At 34.8% G+C, this 12,839-nt stretch overlaps 1 protein-coding gene across 10 annotated transcripts in view; it reads left to right on the forward strand.

Moving 5' to 3' along the window:
- Positions 1 to 12,839, forward strand: part of VPS13B (vacuolar protein sorting 13 homolog B) — a 491,200-nt gene that overhangs the window by 53,544 nt on the left and 424,817 nt on the right. For 7 of the 10 annotated variants that reach the window (XM_074885247.1, XM_074885238.1, XM_074885283.1 and 4 more), the window contains exon 7: positions 4,478 to 4,652. The exons of 2 other annotated variants lie outside the window; for them this stretch is intronic. In XM_074885247.1, the coding sequence (XP_074741348.1) occupies positions 4,478 to 4,652 (175 nt within the window). Of the gene's footprint in view, positions 1 to 4,477; positions 4,653 to 5,891; positions 5,983 to 12,839 lie in introns of those variants that run through there. One more of the 10 variants, XM_074885300.1, reaches the window with a different exon arrangement.

Here is a 12,839-nt window from a genome sequence, read left to right on the forward strand (position 1 = left end):
TTTCAAAATATATTTCAAAAATTAAAATGAAAAGATAATGTTGGTTTTTGCTAAAGGGATTTTTTGATTGAGTGTTGTTCATATGATGCAAGTAGTCGCTGTACAGTAACAGCATATAAGGAAGTAGTGTTCTCTAAACTTCTCTATTTTTCCTGAAATTTTAAAAAAGAAAACATAATAATTGAAAGGAATAAAAAGTCTGCAGATAATCTGTTAAAGAAAAAAAAAACCCTGTATGCTTCAAGGTTCCTGCAATAAGATGGAGAGGATTTTTTGCATATGTTATTGCTTCAAATGTAGCTCAAACTGTCATAAATAACAAGAAACTTCAGCGTATTAGCACTGTGTAGTGAACCATGTGAAATGGATTAGCAAGCCAAGCTCAGTTCCTAGTGAGCAGGAGTGCAGTATTACTCATGGACATCTGACACTAGGTGACATGTTTACATTTTGCAGTGCAGAAGCAAAATGCTGAGTTGGTAGAGAGACTAATCTACCTTTCACTCCTACTTTTTTTTTTTCCTTGCTCTGAGTAGTTATACATGTAAGGTTCATCTTCCCTCCCTCCATCTCTCAATGAATACCAGAGGTGCCCATTCAATTAGCTGAGAACTGTTTTAAGTGAAGACACAGACTTTACACCAGGATTTTTCCCAGGTTTTAATAAAAAATAATCTAAGGTATATGCACTGCAAAATAGTAAATTTTGAGATAATTTGGAAGTGTCACTTTTTCAGTTTGGATACCGCATTTGTTTGACTCATGATATGATTCAGGAAGGCCTAAGCTGTTGTGAACTTAAGGTGGGAGTTCATTAGTAGTTGTGTCCAATTTGTCACATGCCCCTGTTTCTTGTATGTGCTGTACAGTTCTATGTCTTCAATTACTTCAGGCAAATTTGGAGATTTGTGAATATGGCAATGGCTGTGTGAGCATTTATCCAGATAAAAATTGTCACAAAATGCTGGATACTTACACACAAATGTCTAGTAGTACTTATGTTTGCAGAAATTTCACTTTTTCATGTGTGGATCTCAATCTAATAATTAAATATGCAAGGACCAATTCTGCATACTAGAAAGAAAAGGTGGGTTTTTTCTTTTTTTTGATTCAGAGTAACTGGTAACAATTTTGGAAATGTGATTATTTTGAGTTTTATAAAGAAGCTATATATTCAGTGATACTAGGACTTTTAACCACATGCTTTACAACTTCAGAATCTATATGAACTCCAGTGATAAGGAATGATCATATGATTGTCTGTAGTTTACCAGTTACGGTCTTTATGTTCTGTGGCAACAGTAGGATTACTACATATAGACAGTAAATCTTAATGTTAAAATCCCCGATTTTTAAATAGTTCTGTAAATTTTGGGGAAGTAATCTGTACCTAGCTGAAGTCCTATATGCCAGTTTTGTAGAGCAAAAGTGTATGGCCAAATTAAGTCTCTGACAGCATATTTTAGTGGAAATGCTGACAGTCTTCCGTATAGTTTAAAATGATGCTGTCATAAAAATGATGATGATTATTATATTATTACTTCCAGTTTTTAGTGGATACTGGACTAAAATAAAAGATGTACTAGAGGGCACTGAGGCAGTAGTAATTTAATTAAATTTGTATTAAACTTTTCTGGTTATCTTTGGTCATGCCCCTGCTCTGTTTTAAGGCACGTTTCAGTTTGTTCAAAGATGTCGTATCTTTTTTTTTTTCTATACACTCTGATTTTTTTGGTTATGTTGCACATGTTACTTATATTTTTCTCTTTTTCTTCTTTTATCATCTTTTTTTATTCAATCTTTAAACATAAAATACTGTTTATGAAGACATTCAGAAACATAATTAAATCAAAACTAGATTAATATTTAAGTGAATTAATGATTGTTTATTATGATCCAGAGAATAATGGTCCAAAGGTAATGATTTTTTGATCTTAGATCTTTTCTAGTATTTTACTACCATACCATTATGCAACGATTAGATCTACAAATCTGTTGACCCTCACAAATTTTACATTTGATAACTTTCTGATTTGTTGCATTCATGGTGATTGTGTGCTGTGGATCATTGGGATGCAGTTATTTAAAAAGATTTTATTTAAAATATTTAACTATTGAATGGGAACAACTGTGTTTTCTTACAATTGAAGTAAAAGGAGCTGTTATCAGTAAATATCACTACTTCATTAATGGAATTAATTCAAGGACTCTTAAAGCTTTTTAAAAGTCTCTGCTGCAAATGAAATTACTGTAGCTTCAGTGTGTCTGAAGGGTAGATTACTGAATACCAGCAGCTTGTGTTCTGGTGGTTTGTTTCCCAGCTGAAGACAAAAGTCAGCAGCACTCAATGATCTTTCTCTCCAAATCTGTGAAGATCTTTATAATGAAAACTTTCATAGTCTGTGTTGTTCATTTGGTAAAGCACATCTGTTTTTTCAGTCTTGAGTGGAAGTTTCCAAGACTTCCATGTTTGTAATAGCATATGCTCTTCTGGTTTCTTTGTAGGGACTAGAATATTTTTATAACCTGTATAATTTTGACTACTGTGTCTATTGCAAAGTTTTGGCTAAACTAATCTTAATGAGTTTAATTAAAGTTGAGACTTCTCAAAGGAGGACAGTTAAGGATATGTACTTGTATGATTTTTAAACTGGTAACACTAAACTCCTATTTTCAATTTTAGAATGAAAATAGTATACGTGGGAGGATGCAACAAAACACATGTAAAATGATTAGAGTTTCAAGCTTTTTGTTGCTTTTCTTGTTGAAATCGTCATGGGATGAGACAACCATGAGACAGATGCGCTGATTTGTGCTGGGGATATCAGTCCTGCCTCCCCCTATTTGCAGCAGCACTGACATTTGTCTGACCTGTCAGTCATCTAAGTCACTCACTATGTTGACAGAAAGCTAACTGAATATGAAGAAATAAATAATTTTCAGCTGGTTTTAGTGAGATGAGTCAATTTACTGAGGAGCAGATGAGTTCCACTGGCAGTGTTAAGAGCAGGATCATGATGGGAGGGTAGTACCATACAAAAAGTCCAGGAGTGTAATATAATTTCAGTTAAGCCACTGTATAATTATGTTCATTGCCTGGAGTGTTACCTAGTGTTCCTGTCCTCCACTATGACATATGCACCTTGTGTGACTTTTAAAAAGGCTTTTGGCAAAATAATATATTTTTTTTCTTCCAAATCTTAAGACAGTTATTTGCTTCCTATCCTTCCTGCTGTTCATCTGCACAGAAAAGATTTTATTATTGACAACTTTTATTATTGACAACTTTTAATCAATTGGCCCTGGAAAACTGGTACTGAAGGATTAATTTTTAATTTCCAAAATGTGTTTTAGGATTTTACATGCTGTTTTCTTTCAGAGAATTTTAAATAATAGCAGAATTCTGATACCTAAAATCTTTAGTCTATATAAATGTTGATACTATGTTGTCACGCATTCTGTATGACTAAGGCTTTATTAATTTACTCATAAATTTACTTGTGAAGTCTTATTTGTATATTAGCATATTTTTATGCAAATATTTTACTACTGTATTTTTACCTGCCCATGGATGTGCAGTACTGCTTACAAAGTAATTTTGCACGTTTCTTGAATTGGATTGCATTAAAGCCAATACTGATGTTTAGTTACTTTCCATTTCCATTATTTTTACCGCCAAGTTTTAGAAACTGGACCTGGAGCTAGAAATAGGTCTAATGTTACAGACAGTAATTTTATTACAATAATTTTATTTTATGCAGCTCTTAATTAAAGATAGCTTTCTTATCAAGTCTGATTTTGTCTTTATAGCATGAACACATAAAAATATTCTGAAGTATTGAATAAAATAGCTAAAATATTTAAAGGAGAGAAATTTTCATCCTAGTAATTAGTCTTTGCAAAGCTTGCTTTCATTTGGAAAAAACTGCTTAATTGTAGGTTTGAACTGGAATATCCAGGGAAGCCAGTTTCCACTTCAGGTGGAAGGAATCCTTTTTGCCCCCCTGTACTTGTCCACTTGCAACAACGTTGGGTGTGGGAAGGAATCAAAATGAAGCATCTTGTATATTAAAGCCTATATATCTACATTTTCTTTAGCATGAAGAGATTTTTATGTATAATGAAAAAAAAGTGTAATCAGATGCATTTATGTGGCATGTTTTAAAAGTTTCTTCAGCAACAATTGTAAAATAATAAAATATTTATATATATATATATGCAAAATACATTACATTTGACTTTTTAACCTGAAGATCTCATGTAGCAATCCAAAGAGTGTGTGTAGGAACTCAAAGAGTGTAAGCTGCAATACAACACAAGGCACACAAAAGTGTATGCCTTGTGTTAAAGTGCAGCTTTTGTTTTTAGAAATTAGAATGCATATACAAAATGAATCTGGAGATGTATGGTGTAAAAGTTGGCTTTGATGATGACAGAGCTTTGTTGTTACTTGCTTTTGTTCTCTTTCATGTTATAGATTCACACATTAGTTGAAAGTTTGAAACTTTCAATCTCTGATCAGCAGCTTCCTATGTTTATACGTATAATGCAACTTGGGATTGCTCTTTATTATGGAGAAATAGGCAACCTCAAAGATGGGGAAAGTGAAGATTTGGTTTGCCACACTAAAGATATGTTGGGAAATATCACAGGTAAATACAATTTCTACTTTTTAAAAGGAAATGTTAAAAACATTAATTTCTTTGCTTTTCACAAATATAAACGGTCAGGTCTAGTCATTGCAAAGTGTGTTGGCAGTCTGCGGTTTGTTAGAGGCAGTTCATTGTGTTGGGTAAGTATGCAGTGCTCCAACATCTTTTTCATGTTATGTTCTGAAAAGTATCCTGATGATCCTGACTAAACTGAGGTTAAGCTTTAGAGAAAAAGACTGTTTTAGGAATTGTGACACAGTAGGGTACTTCGGATTTATCTGTCACTATATTGTGCAACAAGGCACCTGTCCTTAGGCAACTTTAACTTTTCTCAAATGTGGCTGCTGCCAGTTTTGAAGTGATGTGTTTTTCCATTTTTCTTTGAAACATGTTCCTGAGAATAGGTGTATCAGCATTTGTTCTAAACAGCAAAGTATTACTTCGCGCTATGTTTTCAGTAGTTCTGCCCTTTTACATTGTCTAGTCTCCTCTGCTTTTTATTTTCATATAACATGCATTCCCTTTTCTACATGATCTTTCACAGTAACTTACTGTGACATGATCTTTTGAGGAGCATTGCACTGATGAGGGGTGAATTATCTTTACCTTTGTGTGATAGCTTCCCATCTGCTGTTTCCCAAATATTGCTAGGGTTACAACAGTGATACATTTTAAACTGTGAATCTTTCACTCCGGCCTCAATTGACTTTGACTCAAATGACTTTGCTAGAAGCTACTAACTTTGCTACTGTATTTTTATTTTTTTCCAGTTATGTCATATATTTGAATGTTCAGATTTTGTTAGGTCAATTGTTAGGAATTTGCAGCAACATCAGAAAGGCATATATAGGTTTATATTAAAATCTAAGGGAAGTAAAATTTCTAAGTAGATATTAGAACTTAAATACTTCCCTGTTTATTCAGTTCTATGTGAAATATAAACACAACATTCAAGAGTCAAGCAGTCATATTGACTTACATCATACTATTGTCTTTAGTAATTTAATTAGTAATGTCATGATCTTGAACATCCAAACTTGAATCTGAAGTATTTGTAATGTATCAGGCACTAAGTAGAAGAGGGAGGATGGACTGTTATTCCAAATTCTGAATTTTCTCGTTTTCATGCTTTTGTAGAGCAGAAGTTAATTTACTTGTCAAAAGAGGGAACTTATTTAGAGATTTTGTGTGTTAATTTTAATCTCCTCAGGACATAAGTTTTGGATCTCTTTCCAAGGTTGAATTTGGAACTGGGGAAGTAGGAAGAGATATTTACCACACAGCCAAGAGCATGAGAACTTCTAGAAAATTCTTGGAATTATATGTGAAGGTGATGCAGCACTCTTAAGTTCTGCTTATCTTTATACTGTTACAACAGTTTGAAACTTTGTGTAAACTATTAAATTAATAAATTCTGTTCTGTTTAAGAAATAGACAATCTTATTTTACATAAGATGTTTATAATTTTTTTTTGATCCTGTGTTGCTCTCTTCTCTGGTTTCAGAGAAATAAATACATTATTGGAAAAATGACAGAAGTGGAAATATTTTTGCCAAAATATAGCCTTCAGTGTTGGTTGGCACAGATAGCCGTTTCACTGTCGTGCCAGATGTAGAATTCTCTGTCATGCTCCTGCTATGTGGAACTGAACAAATGAATAAGATGTCTGTAAACAGTTCTCTTGTATTTTCTTTAAAGCTCAAATATTTTTCTGCACTAGAAACTACTTGCCTTACAAGAAATGTGGAGTTTGTTGCACAAGACCTGTAATTAGAAGTACTTAATATTCTGAAAATATTAACTTTTCTCCTGAGACTTAAAAATCAGACAGCTTTTAGAAGAGTTCTTCACCATTTCCCCCGCAAACAGTACAATTAGAGCTTTGGGTTAGATGCAATGAGTTCTTAAAATGCACAATTAATGATTTTTCTATGGAGAGTTGCATTACCCTTGGTTTCAGACAGAAAGTTGTCTTTGTACCATGAATATTTTTCTTTGTTCCTGTCAAAGTTCACCCAGATTTGGCCAAATTTTCATGCCATAGAACATTATGATGTATTTAGAGTTGCTTGAACTTTGTAGCTGGATTCCTGGAGCTACTAAGGCAAGTAGGACCATTTGAATATAGGAAAGACATTGAAAGAATAGAGAAATCATATGAGTCAGTATGGGGACAGCTGGGACTGGTAGGCAGTGAGTTTCAGATGAAAATATCTAAGGATTGGAGACAAAGATTAGCTGGGTAATGAGAAGACTGGGGTCAACAGCTGTAACTGTGAAGGAGGATGGAAGTTGGATAGCAGGGATATGTGGATTTTGTTTGGCTGCCCTTGGTTAGGGTGTGAGATGGATGGTGAAATAGAAATACAGTTCACGCGAAGATTAAGGTTAAAACAAAAGGCATCTGCCTACAAGTACTTAGTCGTTTCTGCATCTGGAATGGAATTTGAGATTCTTATGTCCAAATATGACTAAAACCTTTGCCGATGCATCTCTTGTTTTCCTTATTTATAATGTACGTCCTCAGGAAGGTTGATTTACAGTTGCTGTCTGTAAATCTCATTTGCATTCTTTTTTTGAACAACTGTGAATGTTACTTCCTAGTTTTTCATAAAATAGCCATCTAAAAATGAAATAATATGTAACTTCACACTGATGTACACAAGAGTTGTCAGAAGGGTCAGAAATTAGAGTAAGGTTGCAATGACAAGAACTACCAAGGAGGAAATCTGTAATTTCCTATGCAATTTTTGTTCAACTACTCTGTGCTCAAACATTGTCATGGTACTTAATTGTAGGATCATATCTATTTGACAGAACTATCTCCTTCAGAACACAAAACAGATGGCAATTGTTGGGTTGCCAAGCCAGAGCTGTAGAAGCAGTTCTAGAAGTCCACTTCTGTCTTCACTGCAAAATATTTTGCCACATACAGGCTAAAACTGTTACCAGCTGTCTTCCCTCATAACATTTATGCTTCATAGAGTTTAGTATATAGGTAGGCATATGTACACACAGTGTGCACATGTACGTACACGCACATAAATAAAACTTTTAAACATATAATGATTCTTTTCCTCTCATTCAGTGCAGTTAAGCAGGAGTGCCAAATTGACATTAACCAGGTTACCCATACCATCAGTTTGTGAGTTTACTTCTTTTTTCTTCTGACTTCATATTATATCTGTGTCTGAGAAGGAAAAAAAACCCACTTAAAATTTCATGGTGCATTTGTCATCCAAATTTCCAACCACAGATTTGAACTTTTCTGAGGAAACTCCGAATGTGCTACTATTTTCAGAAAAAAAAATGTAATCAAGTACAATAATAAATGACATGTATTATCTGCTGAGCTGTATTAGTCACATTTCCAAGAGTAACACTTCATGAAATCCAAGACTAATTCCACTGGAATTGTGCCTAAATTCTTTGCAGTTTAATAAAGTACAGACCTCCTTTATAGATTATATTTTTATAACTCTTTGAAAGGGTTCTGAAGATTCATTAAACAGTTTAACCCAGTATTTATTAGTAAGCAGTCCCTACCCTTTCAGTTTAAGGAATTTACTGGGTTTAGTTATCACTAATTCTTAGTCTTTTGGAGGGAATTTATTTTCATTATGTTGTTGACGTAATAAAATCTGTCACCTATCCATGTCTAAGAATATTCCAGCAGCAGTTTGTTCTTGTATACCCAAACAGAAGATCAAGACAGCCTGTGTTATGAGCATATGTTTTGCTGCTGGAGTAAAGTCTGCTCAAATTCTGTTAAACTGAAAGCATTGAAAATACACAGGTAAAAACTACAGGTCAGAAACTCACTTTAGTTTGGTATGTAAATTCGCTTAGTACTGCATGCATACTGGACCATACTCCTGCTCAGGGCTGGACAGGGCTTTTGCTTCTGAGGGGTTGAGGGCTGCCTGAACTGTGGGCTTGGGTGTCTGACTGTACTGGTAGCGTGAAGGAGGAAATGGATGTATTTCAGTGCAGAGAGATACAAAAGGGTTTGGACAAGAGCTTATGGCAGAACCAACAGTTGTAGTTGTGGCGGGCTGGGATTTGAGAGTAAGCTTTTCATTTGTGGTGGAAAAAATAGTCTAATGTAACTAGAAATGAAAATGGTTTAGGCATGAAAGAGGACAAGAAGCCAGGATGCAAGGGAGAGGCGGAATTTAGCTGCATGGAGTTGCTGAGGTTGATGATCTAAGACTGAAATACTAGATCTGGTTAAGAAAAGAATGATGTGAGAGGTTTGAAGAACAGAAAAAGCTCAAGCAGAGGAAGTCTAGCAGTCACTGGGCAAAGAAATACAAATGGTGGACTAGAAAAGTTGCATGGCTGAGGGAGGGGTGCAGGGTAGGCATGCAGACAGCTAAGATGGGTCTTAATGATGATGTTAGGAGATGCTGAGCAAGAAGCTTGGGACAGATGTGAGAAGGTGGAATCGTGGGCAGTATGAGCTACTGAGCTTCTGAGAGTGATTTTAACAGTTCCTGGTCCTCCCTCCTCTGAATGATTGCCTTCAGATTCTGCATTATGAAAGTTTTTTTTGTTTTCTTTCATGAAATGAAATCTGTGGCAGATGTGATTCTAACATATGAAGCATGTTTCCCAGGTGTAAAATGGCAATAATAATAGTACCTCTCCATCTGAAAGGAATATTGTGAAATTTTCTAATATTTGTAAAGCACACTGACCCTGTCGTGATCTTTACTCTCAAAAACTAAATGAAAATAAAGAAGGCTTTTGTGGATGTGAGTAGTTAACACTTTTACAACACTAAACAGAATAAAATGTTGCATAGATCCTATAAAACTCAAATTTTAATGCGCTGAAGTGTTCCTTATTGAAAACTTGGTGGTAAGAAACAGTAGCATGGGGAATTTTTTGGGATACCAGTGGGACAAAAAGCAGATCAAGAGAATGAGTTTAATATATTGCCAGCTTTGGGCTGAATATGAGACTTGAGTTGACTGAGAAAACCAGATGCAAATAATTTGTGATAGTAGGAAATTCTAGGTGAGCATTGATTGTTGGAGAAGGAATTGACTCTGCAGTATTCTATTAGGATAAAGATGGGAGACCTGAAATAGATTTATTTATCCATACTTGACTGAGGAAAAGCAGCTGTGCACTGTGTTATAGAGTTTGGGTAGAAGAGAATTACTCCTAAACAGTGGAGAAAATGATCCCCAGTTTGACTGAAATGATGTCAGGATAAAAGGTTGTGTGTGCCAAATTACACTTGCCTGTGTATTTTTCTTGTCCCTGCACTTTTTGTGTGTCTTCTCTTGAGGGTTAAAGAGAAGGAGATATACATGGGATCTTTGTACCGAGGTACGTAATATTGTTTCAGCCCTTCATGTTTTCACATGTTTTCTGAAGTAAATGACCTATGCAGTAAACCCCACAGTCTTTTTTTTCCCTCCATGCATCTAGTTCCATTATTCGAGCTTCTTCCTTGCCCATATACTTTGGTATCCTCCCAAGGAACAGTAGGTATACTTACAATTCATATTTCAACAGACTGTAAAGATGCAGTGTAGACAGATACCTGCGAAATGGGGCTTGTGGGGTCAGTGCATTGTGCAGCTGGCTAACAGCTAGCATGACAGTGAGTAACTTTATTGAAGGTATCTATAATAGTGCATTGTAACTGGTTGCTGAGATCCTGTATGCTGAGGATGGATATCAAGCTCATTTTATGGGGATGGCCAGATTTCATTAATTTGAGTACATGTTCAGGCACATAGAATGGCTTACATCTGTTAACATCAGTTAAATGAGCAGTAGTTAAAATGGGTAGCAAATTTAAAAAATGAGTAAAGATTAACTCTTCCCAAATTGTAAAGTTCCTAAATTGGGGAGATTAAATTTGTTTATATTAAATATTTTTATTCTTTTAGGAACTATAACCTTTTTGTGGAGAACTAGATTTTTACAAATACCTTTTAAACATCTACTTTATGTTGTCTTGCCATTTTCTTTTTTCTTGAAAAACATTAGTACTCCTTAAGTAGAGACCTCAACAAAATCTGGTTAAATCTTTGAATGCATGAGTCACAGGTTGATGTTTTGTTTTTACTTATTACATAAAAGCTTAAATATCAGGCCAGTTTTTCTGCTGCTGATTTAAAAAGTACCTTAATGTAGATGGTAAGATGCAAGCAGTTTTTTAATGCTTCCACTGAGCAAAGTGGGCAGTTCATCTGCTTGAACTTGTATGTGGGATATGAAAGAAAAACACTTTTTGAATTGGCATAGTCAGATAGGCATAAACAACTACCACCTTCCTCTCCCTGTTGGGTATGTGCACTTACATATCGCTTTGAGGTTAACTGTCCTGTAATTTGTACCTCAACCCAGAGGTACCTGCCATTTTGTTGTGATATTTCACATTATTCTCCTTTGCCATTAAAATATAAAATAGATCTCCTAGCTCTTGTCCTGGTTCTGGTGTTTTAAAATCACTGCCACTTGTTTTGTAGCTCACCTTTAACCTTTATACCTCATATTTGCTCCTAATTTTATTGGGGCTGGGATATTGTTTAAATAATTGGAATTTTAAAAGAATTGATTAGCAACCCCAAGTAATATAATGGGGAGCACTATCAGTATAATTATTGGTGTTATTTCAGCACTTCAGATTTGTTGTGGCATTCTTTATGATCACTGTAGTGGATTGTCTTGTATAAAATAAGCGCGATACTCTTAAATATGTAAAAGTACTGTCACGTGAGTTGTAATATTTCATGGTACAAATACGGCATCAGATTTTCAACTAGGAAGTGTTGGGGGTACATTTGCTTTTAAAAGGAGATGCGGAATACCTTTCAGACTAGAGTTTGGTACACAGGATTTTAGTTTCTGCTTGTGTTGGTATCATTTCCAGTTATGTGTAATCTCCTTCATTGATATTACTGTGCTAGTGTAATGCATGTTTAATAGATCACAAGCCACTATTTTTTAAAATGCACTGTGAAGTAAAACTAGTTAAACATTAAAAAGTTCAAACTACTAGTATAGTAAATATTATGAGTTATCTTGTGGCAGTCAATTTATTGTCTTTCTGTGGTATAGATCCAAGACAAACATCATCTTTCAAATAAAATTCAGTTGGCAACACAGCCACTGAATAGTATAAATGTATTGGGGGGAACTTTTACAAACATTGAACTTGGTTTTTTTTCTGTATGTTAGTCATTTCTGTGCATTACTAATACCATAAGTACATGCAGAAGAAAGCCATACAGAAAATATTTATTGCTCTGAAAGCATGTGTGTTATTACATTTGAGATTCTCCAAGGACAGTTCATGCTGTAAGGACAAATTTAAGGGCTATTGCATTCTCAAGGTCAGCACCAAAATGGTTACTATCAGCCAGATAACTCCTGTTCCTTGCAAATTTATCTTGGTTTTTTTTAAACATGGTTTATTCCATAAATTTTGTATTCATCATCAATTATAATGTCTTATTAGCTGTGAGTTTGCAGTAACTTCTTTAGCTTATAGTGGGTAAAATATGAATGAGGAAATTAATTTTAATATCTACATTATTTAGTGATATAAGAATGAACATCTAAAGCTCTGTTCTTGAAGTACTTACCAAGTTTCGTTTATGCCATGGTTGTTTCAACCAGATGAAAGTCTATGCCATTGCCAGCAGGGATGGTGATGCATTCCCTCCTTCCCCTAGTCCAGCACTTGTATTTATGAAGCCACAGGCTAAGCTGGATCAGCCTTACCTGGCTGAAAACTAATGCAGGCAGAAAAATAAATACAAAGAGTCATTTTCTACTGGGTTGGTTCCAGACTTTTGGTGAGAGATACCAGTTTCCAGACTCTTACAGATAAGTATCTCAAATACTTTAAAAGAAAGGATAGTGAATTTCTGAAGATCAAACTTGATTTGAACATGGAAACAGTGATATGTAGTGACACTGCAATTTTGTAATTTCTATAAAATGTGTTTCTTAACTGGAATCACTGCCCTACACCATGAGGCAAGACTGGTCCAGTGTAATCTTGCTATGGGTGGCTGGCAAGAGTGGATTTAGAAACCCGATGAACAGGAGCATTTTGTTCTGTAACAAACTTATTGTACATAAAACATAGGGGTTTTATCGTTACGTTTCACTATCCTGTATGTTTGTAGTTGATGCAATGGTTAGCGTAGTTAGTTA

Source organism: Strix uralensis, chromosome 1, assembly GCF_047716275.1.
Source record: "Strix uralensis isolate ZFMK-TIS-50842 chromosome 1, bStrUra1, whole genome shotgun sequence".
NCBI classification, from domain to species: Eukaryota; Metazoa; Chordata; class Aves; order Strigiformes; family Strigidae; genus Strix; species Strix uralensis.